This window comes from Sciurus vulgaris, assembly GCF_902686455.1.
Source record: "Sciurus vulgaris genome assembly, chromosome: 9".
Taxonomy (NCBI): domain Eukaryota; kingdom Metazoa; phylum Chordata; class Mammalia; order Rodentia; family Sciuridae; genus Sciurus; species Sciurus vulgaris.
Window position 1 is genome coordinate 87302116 of NC_136469.1, and position 18402 is coordinate 87320517.

Consider the following 18402-nt stretch of genomic DNA (forward strand, 5'->3'; position numbering starts at 1 on the left):
AGGTTTTTCAGTGTGAACAGATGTGGCTGAAGGGAAGAATGTGGTGTGGTGTGTGTGTCTCTGTGTGTGTGTGTAATCATGAAGTTAGATTAAGGTAGGATAAATGTGAGTTAAAAAAACATACTCAACCTGCATGGACAAGAGCTCCATGATAGATTATGGGAAATTAGAGATGATTTTTGGGTTTATGTGTTCCATAAGATTTCTTTTGTGGATCAGATAATATGTGGAATATATAAATATCCATCTTTTGCAGTCTGAGGAAATATATACATAGTATGATTTTTCTTATTCTTACCTTATGTAAATTTTCTATTCTACCTCGTATGAATTTTTTTCACTCCTATCATATATGACTTTATACCTTATGTAAATTACTGATACTTAATGGGTTAACCATTTTAAATTTATAGCCAAATGTGGAAAGAAAAAAAATAGTTTTCCCAAGTTATATTCTTGCCATTTAAAAAGATACACTTGTGAGCTGAAAATGATAGATGCTTCCTTTTTTAAATTAACATTTTATGCTTTCTCTAGGCTGGAATGATAAAAAGTGAGAATGAAGAGTATTTCATTGAACCTTTGGAAAGAGGTAAGCAGATGGAAGAAGAAAAAGGAAGGATTCATGTTGTCTACAAGAGATCAGCAGTAGAGCGGGCTCCCATAGACATGTCCAAAGACTTCCATTACAGAGGTAGGCATCTCTGATTAGGCTTCATAATTAAACATATTAAGATATGATGAAAACAACCCTCCTGTCAGTCTAGACAATGTGATTTTCATGTGCTCTTGTATAATGTGTAGGTGACAAAAGAACTTTATTTATATATTGTGAAATTTGACATCTTTTTAAAATGCATGAGTATATTATTTTATTCCAGTGTATTTAGTGTATTCCCAATATATTTTCATGATTTCTCTTAAAAGTTTTAAAACTTTTTTAACTGGCTTATGTTAAAATTTGAAAATATTTATGGTTTCCAGAAATATATGTTATGCATTATTAGTGTTATTTTTATAAGACCTTAAATGAGATATATAGGCATGACAGAGATCTGTGTTTTAAGACTAGAGTGATATGTACATTTGAAAATAATTATGCTCTTTGACTTTAAAGATTGTTTTGCAAAACTTTTTACTACTTGAAGGAGACATAAGTCAAATTCTGTAGAAGTTTTTCTCAAAATAGGCTGGAACCCATAAAATGAACTAAACTATGACATATGAAAATTTTCTAGTTTGTTTTGTCTTAATGAAATCTGAAAATAAATTAATGTTAAGGAAATAGTCTTATATGTTACTTATAGAAATTTCCTTTATGGTAAAGAAAGGAAATTTAGGAATTTATATTTTTTTACCAAATCTCCAAAATCTAGATTTCTTTTGCTTGGCCAACTTTCTGAATTAAGGAAATTTTCTTGAGGAACACATGATGGGTATCCATACAATTTTAATTAAAGCATTAATTTGGCTTATAAAATTACCTTTTGAGAGTTTCTATGTAGATATTAGTTTGATTTTCAGATGCCACCAGCTTCCCTTCATCTACTGCACTAATGGAATGGTACACTTTAAAAGACATTTTAAAATTAATATAACCTGAGCATTTTTGAGCATTTTCTGTTTTGAAGAAATAGGATTGTGTTAATAAATGCAATATTATGAAATGTGTGCTTAACTTAGTCACTCTGGTGTAACAGAACTGGAATGAGCTGCACAGGCTCACTTTGAATAATAACTGGGAAACCAGATTGGACACTGTGGCTGTCCTCCTGTTTGCTCCATCTGTCATAAAGATAGGTCCACCAGGATGTACTCCATATCAGTTCCTGAAGGAATCTATTTCTGTAAATATTAGTCCTAGTACTTTTCATTACAATGATATTTACAGAAAGGAGAAATTGCTTTTTCTGTGAAATAAGAAAATTGCAAGACATATTATTTTAATACCTATTGTATTTTTAGATAATGGAATAGGGAAAATTTTATAGTCAGGATATATAACTTTAAAAGAATGGCATGGGACTAAGGAAAATTGGAACTGTTATTGTAGGAAATTTAAAAATATCAGTTCCAGTAGCATCAACATACTCCATTTACCGTAAGGGTTATTTGTAAGAATGCAGACACTGAAGACTATTTTGTTCTTCAATCATGAAAATAAGATTACCTTATAGTACAGTTGGCCAAAGAGTAACACATTTTGGAAAGGTTTTTAATTTTCATTGGCCTTGGGTCAAAAATAAATGGAATTCCTTTGTTAACTCTCAATTACCTTAAATCTTGAACCAAAATAGAGCCCCTCAGTTCTCTTAAAATGTTCCAAGATGAACCTTAATGCAAGCTTAATGATTTGTATTTTCTTACTGATGAAGTTTTGATTGAATTGCATTGTAGGTGACATCAGTTTACTTTCTTTGAGAGTCTTAAACTCTAACTACCACTTATCAAGGGAAAAAAAAAAAGATTCCAATTCAGGAGTTTAACTACTAAATTTCTCAAATTCCTCAATTACAAGATGTTATTTTAGTAGACATATAAGGTCTTCAGTGAGTTATAATAAGAGGGATGAAATACCTAAGCTAAGGCTTGCCAGGAAAGAAATGCGTTGAGGACCATGTCTTTGTATTTTTTTCTGACAGCAAGTCATCAGGAGGAATATTGATCATAAGCAAGCAATTCCTGACCCTATGGAGTTTTCTTATTGGTCCCCTGTGCATACTCTGTTGTATTTTGCTAGTTGTCATAGTAATTGTCTGGCTATATTTCTTGTTTTGATAGTTTTAGCTGCTCAAAAGTGCCACAGTTTTAGGTTTTTTAGTTTGTTGCGAGTATTATAAATTAAATCAGATTAGGACCTGAACTAGTGAGTAGTGGAGATGACTGATGGAGCCAGATCGAACAGAGATAGAAATAAACACTGAAATTGAGAAGGTTTTTCCGATGGAGAAGACCTTGGGGTGGGGGGGAAGGGGGGAGGAGGAGGACAAGTCAAAGATCACTTAGAATTCTAACCTGAAAGACTAGAGAATTCTCTTTCCAGAATTAGGGTATATACAAACAGCAACAGAAAGAGGTTTGTTGAAAGACAAAAGGTGGGTGTGATTTTGGAATAAACTTGAAGAACCAATGGAATAACAAGGAAATTGAAAAACAGCATAGTGTATTTTCATAATCCTGTCCTGGGGCATTACATGAATGACCTTGTATGCCTTAGATACCTTTGCCATGGGGATAGGTGGAGATTAACTTGGGAGGCAGGTGGCAGGTATTGACTTGTGGAATGTTTCTGCTTAACTTTCTGCTCTCTTGTTCCCAACTGTGTTATAGAATCTGAAGGTGAACATTGCAAAGTACTGGGGGTACATGAAAGGTATTTGTTATTTACCACTATGGGTGAGGAGGACACTATGCCCTAAAATCCAAAAATAACATATATGTATATTTAACTCAGGAACCCTAATGTCTTGTTCTTGGCCAGATGTAAATGTGTATTTTCATTCCCTATCTCTTAAGAATAGTCCTCTGAGTTTCCAATAAAAGTAATAGCTTTGAACCCACTGACAGAATGTATGATGCATTTCAACAAGAGGAAAAAACCCTCAGCCGATTCAATGCATAGCAGATTTCTCTTTCCTTGACTCTTAATAGGAAAGTTGTATTCTGTTGAGATATGTAAAAATTTGAAGAGCTGTTTAGAAATACACTGAAGTAACTAGTAAAATCAGAGATGTCGTGCTCTGCTTTAGAATGACTGTTTCAGAAATGAAATCTAAAGCACTTTTACATCTGACAGTGAACATCCTGGTCAGTACAGAGCTAACAGGTGTTCATTACATGTAGAACAACCAGTTTCTGGCACCATCCTTTAGTTAAACAACAAACATAAACTTGTCATGCTTAGGATGAAATAACTGGTTCATCACAGTGGGAGGGTTTAATTTGCTTCTTTCTCTGACGTCTGCTCTAGGGGTATGGAAATCACATCCATTTTTGGCATTTCCAGTTTGGACAAAATTATTTCCTACTTGGCTCTTGGTTTTGAAATTTTAATTGCTAACAACATGAACTCAAAGTTCACCTCCACTGTTAAATTAATCACTTGTCTAAAACTCAGATAAAAAACTAAACATACCCCTGACCATCTCTCAAGATTGCTTACACTTTTGTCATTAAATGCTCACGTTAGGCCGTCTGCTTCTGGGGGAGGTGAGGCTGTACTAGCATGACATCATTCAGCTTTTCATATTTTTTATTTAATCCCTAGGCCCTTCAGCTTCTCCCCTCAAATTACAAACTATTCATTTACCAGAAGCTTTGTGTTAAAGTAATTTTTGTAATTACTTCCTACCAGCGGGAAACAAGGAATAGTAGGCCTTTATCTCCCAGCTTCCTTTCAGTATTTTCATTTTCCTGCAGGAACCCAAGTGCTTGCCTGGCTGGTATGGTTGTCATGGTGCTGTGAAGGAGTGTCTTTGTCCCAGGTGGGAAACATGGAGAAGTCAGAAATGATTTAGGAGTTGCTCCTGGTTGCTGGGGAATGGAACCATGAAAGAAGAAGCAGAATTATGGGAAGAGTGTTTTATTTTAGAGATGCTGCAGTGCCTAGGTGCAGAGCCTTTCCACGAATGCACAGAAATGTGCCTAGGTGCTCTAAGTCTTCATACTGGGAAGTCCTTATGACCTGCTGCCTGATCAAAGAGAACCTTTGGTGGCTTTGCAAACCACCATGAAAAAAATCAAACAGTAGAACTCAATTTTAGCAAATGTTTTCTTAGTAAATGAAGAATGAAACATAATATTTCTACAATACTAAGATGTCAAATACCAACTGTTCCTTTAGTTAGGTGTTAAGTTATGAGTCATTCATAGCTGCAACAGTGTATCATCTAATCTAAGGATCAGTCATTTGTCAAGGCTACTTCTTTTGCATTCACATGGAAATCCTAATCATATGTATGGGATTTATTTTTAGATATATTTAGTATATTTCATGGTCTGGGTATTTATAAGAATGACTAACAAAAATGAAGACTCTATGGAGATTGCATTATTACATTATTAATCATGAAACAGTGATAGTTAAAGGGTTTGCAGATATGAAACCTAAAGGATAATACATTTATTTTCTTGCATGTGTGAGGTACTTGGTTTGATCCTTAGCATCACATTAAATAAATAAATAAATAAATAAATAAATGTATTGTGTCCACCAACAATTCATATATATGTAAAAATAATACATATATAAAATAAAAAATATGACATATATACATAATATAATACATAAAATATATTTAAAATTAAATTTAAAATGTATAATACACATATTTTATGTTATAATAAATATAAAATGTATAAATAATACATATATAATAAAATAAAAAATATGTTCGTAAAAAAGATACCTACTGGGCCTATCTGTCCCCATGTGAACAATCTCAGTTAAAGGAACTTCTTATGAAACCTATAGACCAGGAGTAATGTGTTACAAATGTAAGTCCACATATTTTCCCAATAAAAAGTTGAATATAGAAATATATGAGCTATATTGAGACTTCAGGGCTCTGGATTACTTTTAGTTATTAATGGAGTTAGAGAATTGGAAGGTTTTAGATATATCTGAGTGAAGAGAAATGGTAGGCAGTGAATTTATGTTAGGGTAGAAAGCTCATTTAGGTAATTTGAACCAGCTTTTGATTCATAAATGAAATGGTTGCCTGTTTAGAAGCAACTGTGTTATTGATTCATGAGGGAGCAGTTCATACCAAGAAAAGGCTTTATAATTTTTTAAAATGTATTTGCTGTGTTGGAATATAAAATGTATCAGCTATCAAAATATACATTTAGTGTTTAGTTTTACTCATGACAACTGCTTTTGCTTAGGAGGGATAGACCCTATTTTTAGTAAAATACATTTAGTAAAGTACATTTTGCCTCTGCCTGTGCCAAGTGTGTCTGCTTAAACACATTTAGAGCCAGTACTGCTTTTATTTCTAGGTACAATGATTCTTAAACTTTCATATAGTTTGTGAAAACCAGTTATGTAAGGAAACAAATATTTTGGGAGATCTAATAACCCGTTCTTTCCTCATTTCAATTTCTAACTACCATGATTGCTATTTTTTTTTCTTTTTTGTTCTCTGGTCTTTTAAGACCCTCCATATAAGAAAGGAGGGATAGGAGCCCTGGAGCCCTGGGTGGGTGCAGCTGGAACAAGGCCTGGTAAGGAGGTCTTCTGCTCCCGCTTTGTCCTCAGCACAGAGACTCCAGAGCTGGCCTCGCATCCATACCCACGTGGATAGCATTCCTCTAACATGGCCTTTCCTTGGCCATCTAAAGCATTGACCTTAAGGGAGGCTGGGACACCCCTCTCCCATCTTCCTGAACCATACCTTTCCATTGGGTGCCACCTCCTTTTTTGGTTGACCAGCACCCTGGACCACACATTTCTTCCTCTCTCCCTTGAGCATCCCCTTTCACTTGCATCCCTGATGCCCTCATGGGCTGAGTGAACACAGCACTCCCATCTCTCACCCTGAGAGCAGAGGAGGGGCAGGCTTTTAGGTGGGGGCCCTGTGGTGGTGAGGGGAGAAGGTGCAGCCCCAGGGCTCCTGTCTGTCTTCTGAGGTGCCATCACCCACAGGGCCTTGTTTGTAATGACCAATGGCCACGTTAACACTCACTGGGCTTCCTCACTAAGGGCAGGGACCACATCTTTATCTTTGAATCTTTACATGAAGCCTGCCAACTATGTTACTTTTCAGCATCTTACTAAGCATTTGAAAAATATTTATAAACCTGAATTAGGCACTTGTGCGGTTTTTTCATCTTTGCAAACATTATAACTATTTATGATGTATAAAACCAGTGGTATGTACCCATACGAACTTGTTCAATGCCTTTGCCCAGAAATTTTGTTAATTATTTTACAGTCTGATTACAAAGCATTTTAAGGCTTTGTATATATTCTTTTTAAAGGGACATCTTTTATTCTGAGTATTTTTCATCCAATTTCTGTGGAAGGTTTTGATGTGCTTTATAAATTACTATCTACTCTTTGTTAAGTCCATGTGGTACTAAAACTTGTTGCTAAGTTCAGTCCTTTGTTTTAGCACTTTGGCAGCTTTTATTTTCATGTTTCCAAATTTTTCAGATCTTATCCCATGTACTACAAGAATAAAAGTAGTATCCAGGCCCCTTTTGGTGAGACATGATAAAAACAGAATGTATTATGCCCTGTACTGTGATATCTGTACTGATAAAATGTCACTGAACACTCTTCAATTAAAAAGAAATTAGGAGATGAGAACCGTGTAATTTATTTCCAGTTTTGAATGACATATAGGTAAAGCCTATGTGTGGATTTGATGCAGGTATCTTTCTTCATTAAGTGAAGTTGGCCTTGGCAGTCCTACGGGAAATCACTGCCAGGTATTTCACATGGGCCTCCTTATTAGTGTTTAAAAGAGGTAGAATTAAGTTAATCAGACTGGAACTTGTTGTTTTTGACTCTTTCAATCATCTCTGGTGTGTGGTGACCCAACATTTGAAAAGTCAATAGAATTTAGTCCATCTAAATTCCCCTGGGCAAGTTTCTGTGACTTGCCCGCATTCTTTCCTTAAATTTGTGGAAGATTTGTTCTAAAATATTGTTGGCTCAGACTTATGCAAATTACTGATGAATATTTCTGGTATGTATTGGGATTATTTTTATAGATTTGTTATTTGAAGCATGGATATCAAACAAATAACAATTGTAGGAATTATTCATATTTCTTACTCTGAATCAAAGCTCCATCATTTTGAACTTTTCATCTCTCCTAGCTATATACTCTGTGTAAAATGCAGTATGTTTAAGTACTGGTAGAACATACAGCACATCTGTAGAACTTAGACACATCACACCACTGAGATTTTATACAGTTGAATAGTATCTCCCACTTTTTTCTCCTACCAGCTCCTGGTAACTACCATTCTACTCACCCCTTCCATGTGTTTTTTTTACTATTATTGATAATTAAAATAAGCAGAATCATGTAGTATCTGTCCTTTGATAGGTTTGTTTAACTTAGCATAATGTCCTTAAGGTTTATCTTTGTTACTACATATGGCAGGATTTCCTTCTTTTTAAAGGCTAAATAATATTCCATTGTGTGTCTATACCACATTTTCTTTTTTTTTTTTTTTTCTTTTTTTTTTTATTGTAAACAAATGGGATACATGTTGTTTCTCTGTTTGTACATGGCGTAAAGGCATACCATTTGTGTAATCATAAATTTACATAGAGCAATGTTGTTTGATTCATTCTGTTATTTTTTTCCCTTCCCCCCAACCCTCCCACCCCTCTTTACCCTCTATACAGTGGTTCCTTCCTCCATACTTGCCCCCCTCCCTAACCCTAACTCTAACCCTTCCCTCCCCCCCATTATGTGTCAACCTCCACTTATTAGCGATATCATTCGTCCTTTGGCTTTTTGAGATTGGCTTATCTCACTTAGCATGATATTCTCCAATTTCATCCATTTGCCTGCAAATGTCATAATTTTATCATTCTTTATGGCTGAGTAATATTCCATAGTATATATATACCACAGTTTCTTTATCCACTCATCAATTGAAGGGCATCTAGGTTGGTTCCACAGTCTGGCTATTGTGAATTGAGCAGCTATGAACATTGATGTGGCTGTATTTCTGTAGTATGCAGATTTTAAGTCCTTTGGGTATAGGCCAAGGAGTGGGATAGCTGGGTCAAATGGTGGTTCCATTCCAAGTTTTCTAAGGAATCTCCACACTGCTTTCCATAGTGGCTGCACTAATTTGCAGCCCCACCAGCAGTGTATGAGTGTACCTTTCTCCCCACATCCTCGCCAACACCTGTTGTTGCTCGTATTCTTGATAATCGCCATTCTAATTGGGGTGAGATGGAACCTTAGGGTGGTTTTGATTTGCATTTCTCTTATTACTAGAGATGTTGAACATTTTTCCATATGTTTGTTGATTGCTTGTAGATCTTCTTCTGTGAAGTGTCTATTCATTTCCTTAGCCCATTTGTTGACTGGACTGTTTGAATTCTTGGAGTAGAGTTTTTTGAGTTCTTTATAGATTCTGGAGATTAGTGCTCTATCTGAAGTATGATTGGCAAAGATATTCTCCCACTCTGTAGGCTCTTTCTTCGCATTGCTGATAGTTTCCTTTGCTGAGAGAAAGCTTTTTAGTTTGAATCTATCCCAGTGGTTGATTCTAGCTTTTATTTCTTGTGCTATGGGAGTCCTGTTAAGGAAGTCTGGTCCTAGACCAACAAGATGAAGATTTGGACCTACTTTTTCTTCTATAATCTGCAGGGTGTCTGGTCTGATTCCGAGGTCCTTAATCCATTTTGAGTTTAGTTTCGTGCATGGTGAGAGATATGGGTTTAGTTTCATTCTGTTGCATATGGATTTCCAATTCTCCCAGCACCATTTGTTGAAGAGGCTATCTTTTCTCCATTGCATATTTTTGGCCCCTTTGTCTAGTATGAGAAAATTGTATTTATTTGGGTTTGTGTCCGTGTCCTCTATTCTGTACCATTGATCTACCTTTCTATTTTGGTACCAATACCATGCCGTTTTTGTTACTATTGCTTTGTAGTAGAGTTGAAGATCTGGTATTGCAATACCCCCTGTTTCACTCTTCCTGCTAAGGATTGCTTTAGCTATTCTGGGTTTCTTATTCTTCCAGATGAATTTCATAATTGCCTGCTCTATTTCTGTAAGGTACGTCATTGGGATTTTAATTGGAATTGCATTGAATTTGTATAGCACTTTAGGTAGTATGGCCATTTTGACAATATTAATTCTTCCTATCCAAGAACATGGAAGATCTTTCCATCTTCTAAGGTGTTCTTTAATTTCTTTCTTTAGTGTTGTATAGTTCTCATTGTAGAGGTCTTTCACCTCTTTTGTGAGATTGATTCCCAAGTATTTTATTTTTTTCGAGGCTATTGTGAATGGGGTAGTTTTCCTAATTTCTCTTTCTGAAGATTCATCACTTATGTATAAAAATGCGTTGGATTTATGGGCATTGATCTTGTAACCTGCTACTTTACTGAAATCACTTATGAGTTCTAAGAGTTTTCTGGTGGAATTTCCTGGTTCCTCTAAATATATAATCATGTCATCAGCGAACAGGGATAGTTTGAGTTCTTCTTTTCCAATTTGTATCCCTTTAATTTCTTTGGTTTGTCTAATTGCTCTGGCCAGAGTCTCAAGAACGATGTTGAATAGAAGTGGTGAAAGAGGGCATCCCTGCCTTGTTCCAGTTTTTAGGGGGAATGCTTTCAGTTTTTCACCATTTAGAATGATATTAGCCATGGGCTTAGCATAAATGGCCTTTACAATATTAAGGAATGTTCCCACTGTCCCTATTTTTTCTAGTGTTTTGAGCATGAAGGGGTGCTGTATTTTATCAAATGCTTTTTCTGCATCTATTGAAATAATCATGTGATTCTTGACTTTAAGTCTATTAATATGGTGAATTACGTTTATTGATTTCCTGATGTTGAACCAACCTTGCATCCCTGGGATGAAACCCACTTGATCATGGTGCACTATCTTTTTAATATGTTTTTGTATGCGATTTGCTAAAATTTTGTTGAGAATTTTTGCGTCGATGTTCATTAAGGATATTGGTCTGAAATTTTCTTTCCTTGATGAGTCTCTGTCTGGTTTAGGTATCAGTGTGATATTGGCTTCATAGAATGAGTTTGGGAGGGTTCCCTCCTCTTCTATTTTATGGAATACTTTGAGAAGTATTGGAATGAGCTCTTCCTTAAAGGTTTTGTAGAACTCGGCTGAGAACCCATCTGGTCCCGGACTTTTCTTTGTTGGTAGGCTTTTGATGACTTCTTCTATTTCAGTACTTGAAATTGGTGTATTTAAATTGTTTATGTCCTCCTCATTCAGTTTAGGCAATTCATATGTCTCTAGAAACCTGTTGATGTCTTCGAAATTTTCTATTTTGTTGGAGTATAGATTTTCAAAATAGCTTCTAATTATGTTTTGTATTTCCATCCTGTCTGTAGTGATATTTCCTTGTTCATTCCGAATTTTAGTGATTTGGGTTTTCTCTCGTCTTCTCTTTGTTAGTGTGGCTAAAGGTTTATCAATTTTGTTTATTTTTTCGAAGAACCAACTATTTATTTTGTCAATTTTTTGTATTGTTTCTTTTGTTTCAATTTCATTGATTTCAGCTCTGAGTTTAACAATTTCCTGTCTTCTACTACTTTTGGTGCTGTTCTGTTCTTCTTTTTCTAAGGCTTTGAGCTGTAGTGTTAGGTTGTTTATTTGTTGAGTTTTACTTCTTTTATTAAATGCGCTCCATGAAATAAATTTCCCTCTAAGTACTGCTTTCATAGTGTCCCAGAGATTTTGATATGATGTTTCTTTGTTCTCATTTACCTCTAAGAATTTTTTAATTTCCTTCCTAATATCTTCTGTTATCCATTCATCATATAATAGCATATTGTTTAATCTCCAGATGTTGGAATAGTTTCTGTGTTTTACTCTTTCATTTATTTCTAACTTCAATCCATTATGATCTGATAGAATACATGCTAGTGTCTCTATCTTCTTGTATTTGCTAACATTAGCTTTGTGGCATAATATATGGTCTATTTTAGAGAAGGATCCATGTGCTGCTGAGAAGAAAGTGTATTCACTCTTGGTTGGATGGAATATTCTATAAATGTCTGTTAAGTCTAAATTATTGATTGTGTTGTTGAGATCTATGGTTTCTTTGCTCAATTTTTGTCTGGAAGATCTGTCCAGTGGTGAGAGCGGCGTGTTAAAATCACCTAGTATTATTGTGTTGTGGTCTATTTGGTTTCTGAAATTGAGAAGGATTTGTTTGACATAGATAGATGAGCCACTGTTTGGGGCATAGATGTTTATGATTGTTATATCTTGCTGATTTATGCTTCCCTTAAGCAGTATGAAATGACCTTCTTTATCCCTTCTGACTAACTTTGGCTTGAAGTCCACATTATCGGAAATGAGGATGGATACTCCAGCTTTTTTGCTGAGTCCATGTGCATGGTATGTTTTTCCCCATCCTTTCACCTTTAGTCTATGGGTATCTTTTTCTATGAGGTGAGTCTCTTGCAGGCAATATATTGTTGGATCTTTCTTTTTAATCCAGTCTGCCAGTCTATGTCTTTTGATTGATGAATTCAGGCCATTAACGTTCAGGGTTATTATAGAGAAATGATTTGGTTTCCCGGTCATTTGGTTCATTTTTAAAATTTTGTTTATTTATTTGTTTGACACAACTTGTTTCCTCCTTTATTTGACAATTCCTTTAGGATAATTCCTCCCTTTGCTGATTTGCTTCTTTGTTTTTCATCTCTTCCTCATGGAATATTTTGTTGAGAATGTTCTGTAATGCTGGTTTTCTTTTTGTAAATTCTTTTAGCTTTTGTTTATCATGGAAGGATTTTATTTCATCGTCAAATTTGAAGGTAAGTTTTGCTGGGTATAAGATTCTTGGTTGGCATCCATTTTCTTTCAGGGCTTGAAAAATGTTGTTCCAGGACCTTCTAGCTTTTAGGGTCTGGATTGAAAAATCTGCTGATATGCGTATTGGTTTCCCCCTGAATGTAATTTGGTTCTTTTCTCTCACAGCCTTTAAAATTCTGTCTTTATTTTGTATGTTAGGTATTTTCATTATAATGTGCCTTGGTGTGGGTCTGTTGTAATTTTGTGTATTTGGAGTCCTGTAAGCCTCTTGAACTTGATTTTCCATTTCATTCTTCAGATTTGGGAAATTTTCTGATATTATTTCATTGAATAGGTTGTTCATTCCTTTGGCTTGTTTCTCTAGGCCTTCCTCAATCCCAATAATTCTTAAATTTGGCCTTTTCATGATATCCCATAGTTCTTGTAGATTCTGTTCATGATTTCTTACCATCTTCTCTGTTTGTTCAGCTTTGTTTTCAAGGTTAAATATTTTGTCTTCAATGTCTGAGGTTCTGTCTTCCAGGTGTTCTATCCTATTGGATATGCTTTCTATGGAGTTCTTAATTTGGTTTATTGTTTCCTTCATGTCAAGGATTTCTGTTTGGTTTTTTTTCAATATCTCTAACTCTTTATTGAAATGATCTTTTGCTTCCTGTATTTGCTCTTTTAACTGTCGATTGGTGCGATCAATCAATGCTTGCATTTGCTCTTTCATCTCATCATTCAATGCTTGCATTTGCTCTTTCATCTCCTCGTTTGCTTCTCTGATCATTTTAATTATGTACATTCTGAACTCCTTTTCTTTCATTTCTTCTGCCATGCTGTCATTGGGTTTTATTGATGTAACATCTAGATTTGTTTGCAGCATTTTCTTTCCTTGTTTTCTCATGTTGTTCAGATATCAGTGGACCGCTGAGATATTGCAGATTTCCTCTGTTGATTTACAATGACCCTGAAGATTTCTATATATATCCCCTCTTAGCCTTCAGTAGGCTGAAGTCTTGGAGGAGGTTGATAATGCGGTGCTCCACAAGGAAGCTGCCTCTCTAGGAGTGGTGGCCTTCAGGTGGGGTATATTCCCTGGTAGTGGGCAGAGGTGCCTCCACTTGTTGACCAATGGTCATCCAAAGGGGACCTAGGCTGTGGGCTGAGGCAAGGCCTGTTTGGGCCTGAGTTTCTGGTTTTACCGTCCTTGTGGGAAACCTCACCCAGCAGGGAAGACTCACCCAGTGGGGAGGTCTCGCTGGTCAGTTTCCTCCTAGAGGTTCCCCTCAATTTACAGCTACTGCCTGGGCTGTGCTGCCTTCCTCTGCAAAGTTTCCAGGGGCCCGGCCCTACCTCCTGGGCCTGGGAGCCTCACCCTTCGCAGATGAATCTCCTTAGGCTGCCCCTCCTCAGAGAATTTGCCCATAGGCCTGGAACCTTCGCTCCGCCCTAAGCCTGTCTCTGTGCGGCTCTTCCACCCAGAAGCCTCCTAGATCCTGGGACCCTGTTCTGCACCTAATCGCCTGGCTGCGTGGCCCCTCCTCTGAGCAGTCACCTGTGGCCCCGAACAATCGCTCTGAGTCCCAGAGACCCGCCACAGGCCTCTTCCTCCAGACAGCCGCCCAGTATGCCGGTGCGGTCACTAGGAGTCCAAGAAACTCACTTCGTGCCTCCTCCTCCTACCAACCACCCGTAGCCCGGGGCAATCAATCACTCCGAGTCGAAGTGACCCTGCCCGTTCCTCCTCCTTCTCCAGATAACCCCCCGGGTGTTCAGGAGCAGTCCCTCTGAGTGGCTCTGAATCCACGTGACCCGCTGCACGGGTCCTCTGGGCCACCGCCCGGAGCTCTGGTGTGGTCCCTCAAGACCAAGCGTCCCACCACGCTTCTCCTCCAGGCAGACCCCTGTGTTCAGGAGCTGTCACTTTAAGACCAAACAACTCACCACTCGCCTTCTCCTCTGAGCAGCCGCCTGGAGCGCTAATGCAGTCACTGCGAGTCCAAAGGACCCACCGCGCTCCTTCTCCTCCTTCTCCTACTCCTCCGGGCAGGCCCCGGGGTTCAGAAGTGGTCAGGGTCCAAACAGCTCGCCACGCAGCCCCTTCTCTGGCAACCGCCTGTAGTTCCCGTATAGTCACCCGAATCCAAGCAGCTGCTCCTCTTCCTCCTTGTCCTCAGGGCAGGCCCCGGTGTTCAGAAGCGTCGTTCTGAGTCCAAACAGCTCGCCGCGCGGCTTCTCCTCTGGCAACCGCCTGCAGCTCTGGTGCAGTCTCTCCGAATCCAAGTGGCCACGCTCCTCTCCTCCTCCTCAGGGCAGGCCCCGGTGTCCTGAGTCCACACAGTTCTCCCCGCCACTCCTCCCCCGGGCAGCCGCCGGAGCCCCAGTGGCTGCTCCGAGTCCCAGCGCTGTGCCGAGCGGCCTCCTCTATGGCGCTCCAGCGGGGGGAGGGGCGTCTCGCCGGCAGTTCTACTTCACAAAGTTTCCTGCGTTCCGGGACCCCCGTCCCATCCGGGATGCCCCCCCAGGGGGTGAGAGTCACCCGACTACTTTGAGTTGGTCCCAAGCGTCTCAATATCTCCTCTCTTGAATCCTGAGTTCTGGAGCAACACGTAATGCAGCCACCCTCTAGGCCGCCATCTTGAAAACCCTATACCACATTTTCTTTACCCATTCATTTGTCAATGAACATTTGTGTACATGTTTTGGTTATTGTGAATAATGCTGAAGTGAACATGAGGATGTAATTATTTCTTTGAGATACTGATTTCAGTTCTTTTGGACATATACCTAGAAATGGAATTTCTGGATCATGTGGTAGTTCTAATTTGAATTCTTTGAGGCAACTCTGTACTGTTTTCCTTAATGGCTTTACCTATTTAAGATCCCACCATGTATACAAAAGTCCATTTTCTCTTTTTCCTTTTCAACACTCTGTGTGTGTGTATGTGTGTGTGTGTGTGTGTGTGTGTGTGTTTGAATAGCTATACTAGCAAATACAATGTGGTATTTCCTTGGGATTTTGATGGGCATTTTTCTAGTGATTATTGATGTTGACCATCTTCCCAAACACCTGCTGGCTATTTGTGGTTTTTCTTTTGAGAAAGGACTATTTAATTCCTTTGTCAATTCTTTAATGTGCCTTTTTGGAGATTTTTGTTGTTCAGTTAAAGGAGTTTTCTCTATCGTATATATTTTGAATATTAGCCCCATATCAGATAAATGGTTTGCAGATTATTTTTTGCATAGGTTGACTTTCACCATATTTCTTGTTCCTTTGCTGTCCAAAGCTTTTTAATTTTATATAGTCCTACTTATCTACTTTTGCTTTTGTTGCCAAAGCTTTTGGCATTCTATCGAAGAAATTATTGCCAAGACCAATGTCATGAAGCTTTTGCCTTGTTTTCTTTTAGGAGTTTTATAACTTCATATCTTATGATTAAGTCTTTATTCCATTTTGAGTCACCTTTTGTGTGTGGTGTAAGATAAGGGTTCAGTTTCATCCTCTGCATGAGGATAGTTGGCTTGCCCAGCAACATTTATTGAATAGTCTATCTTTTCCCCATTATGTTTTCTTGGCACTCTTATGGACAACCAGTTGCCCATATATATGCATGGATATATTTCCTGGTTCTTTATTCTGTTCCATTGATTTATGTGTCTGTTTTTATGCCAGATATTCACTGTTTTAATTACTATAGTTTTATAACATATTTTAAAATCAGGTAGTGTGATACTTCCAGCTTTGTTTCTATCCCTCTGTCCCCCTCCACCTGTTTAGATCCCCTGTGGTATCATAGAAACTTTAAGGTTTTTTTTTTTTTTTCTATTTCTGATAAAAATGCTGCTGGGATTTTGAAATGGATCACACAGAGTACACAGATTTTGAGTAGTATGTACATTTCAACAATATTAAATCTTTCAATGCATGAACACGGGATATCTGTCCATTTATTTGTGTCTTCTTTATTCTTGAGGTAATAATTGTAGTATCCAATAATCTGCTTACTTTGCTTTTTCTCCTTCACTCAAGTCCTCTCAACCAGTGCTTGGGGATGGTCAGTTAAGTAGGTCTTTTCTGAATAAAGACAGAGAGGAATGAATATTATGTTTTCCAAATATCATCCCTATTTCACAATTGTTTCTATGTTCAGTATTTCTATAACTCCATTCTGTTGTAATTGTATAAACCATATGTGTCCAAGGTTTGCTGAAAGGGCTCATTAGAATGTTTTTCTACTTTACATTTTATACATGTAATTTGGGATAAAGAAACATGTCAAAAGTAGCAAAGAAAAAGTAAGGTTACCAATGTTTTAATGTTAGAAAAAAATACTCGTTTTCAAAACCATAGAACCTTTTATTACCTTATTTTTAACATAAAATGCATCACAGATATACTGTTACCATCTCTGAATCACTAGAACTTGGGGATTTTCAGTTTCCCAAGCTTGTATGTCTAAATTTTAAATCTTAATTTTACATCTTATCTAACTAGTATATGGAAATGTAGAGTTTTATCCCAAATGACACAGAATTTTACTTGTGATTAAAAGGGTAACCAATTTTTTTCTTGAGAAGCAGAAAAATAATGTTTTATTAGTAATATACAAGTTACTGAGGGATTTTATGTAAATCAGAGAATATAGAGTATTACTGTAGTCATCCTGAGACCCTATACTTACTTTTTGAGATTTGCTTTTAACTTTTTGTCCAGAGGTAGAATAATGGGGTTGAAAATGACAGAAGTATTGTGTCTTGGTCTCTTTCAGTACAAATAGGGAGGTCATCTGTTTCTGTTCTTCGCAATAACAATAGGAGATGAAGTCCAATCATGAGGGAGTTCATTACCTTAAGTATCCAAATCCAGTAATTACAGCTTAAGAACAACTTGAATGTGACATCCAGCAGAGAAACTGATAAACTCATGGAAATGGGAAACCCTAAGTGCTCAGGTTTTAGTCCCTTCAGAATATCCCTTGAATTTATACTTCTAGGAATGCAAAATAAAACCTAGGTATAAATAATTATTTTAAAAGAGCACGTTTTACTTCATGGAAGAACATAATGTATGAGATGGGATCATTCATTTTTGATCCCCTTTCCATTGGATCCAGGTCCAACCACCTGGACCTTAGTGGACACTTTAATGAAAGATGTTTCATAGCCAAAGAAAGACAGTCCAAACTGTGTTAAATTTCCTTAATACAGTTAAAGTTCCATTAGCCAAGGGTATCCTGTTAAAAACAGACTCAAAAATTTAACTGTGATGTCTTGAACTAGTTTTAAAATTAGATTTTCAATCTGGGTCCTTATACTACTAAAGAAATAATAAATCTAAGCATTACCGTTTTTTTAGCTTATTTTAACATGTATCACTTTAATTTTTTTATTATTCCATATCAGAGAAAGAGATCATACATCTCAGCTAATACAAGAAAACTAAAAAATGTATTAGAGGTGGAGTTTATACCACAGCTTATACCTTCAAAAGCTATGAATATATAATACTAAATTACTAATGATAAATTTTGGACAGTCTCCTAGGGTATTATTGATGCAAGAGAATTATTATTTTCATTTGTTTATGGAATGCTTGACATGTGTTTTATCATCAAATAGTGTAGTATACTTCAATAAGGATTGGTTTAAAATACAGAGTTAAAACTACCATTGTGCAATTAGCATTGTAGTGAGTAATTTAGAAAATATATGTAATACAACTTTAAAGATATTAGTGAAAGCTAGAGTATTTGAGGGACTTCAGGTGAATATTGAATCATATCAGTTTTGAATCAAGATACAGCGACCATGGAGAACAGGGTCCATTTATAAGGCCCCTGTCTAAGAAGACAAAAGTTTAGGAAGAGACCTAATGGCAACAAGATGGTGATGAAATTATTATGAATGACTCTTTTTAAAGTAC

At 37.0% G+C, this 18402-nt stretch overlaps 1 protein-coding gene across 3 annotated transcripts in view; it reads left to right on the top strand.

Annotated features, from left to right (window-relative positions):
* ADAMTS3 (ADAM metallopeptidase with thrombospondin type 1 motif 3) overlaps positions 1–18402 on the top strand; it is a 280780-nt gene that overhangs the window by 137054 nt on the left and 125324 nt on the right. For 2 of the 3 annotated variants that reach the window (XM_079152690.1, XM_079152688.1), the window contains exon 4: positions 538–694. In XM_079152690.1, coding sequence (XP_079008816.1) covers positions 538–694 — 157 coding nt within the window. The remainder of the gene's footprint in view (positions 1–537; positions 695–18402) is intronic. The other variant, XM_079152689.1, reaches the window with a different exon arrangement.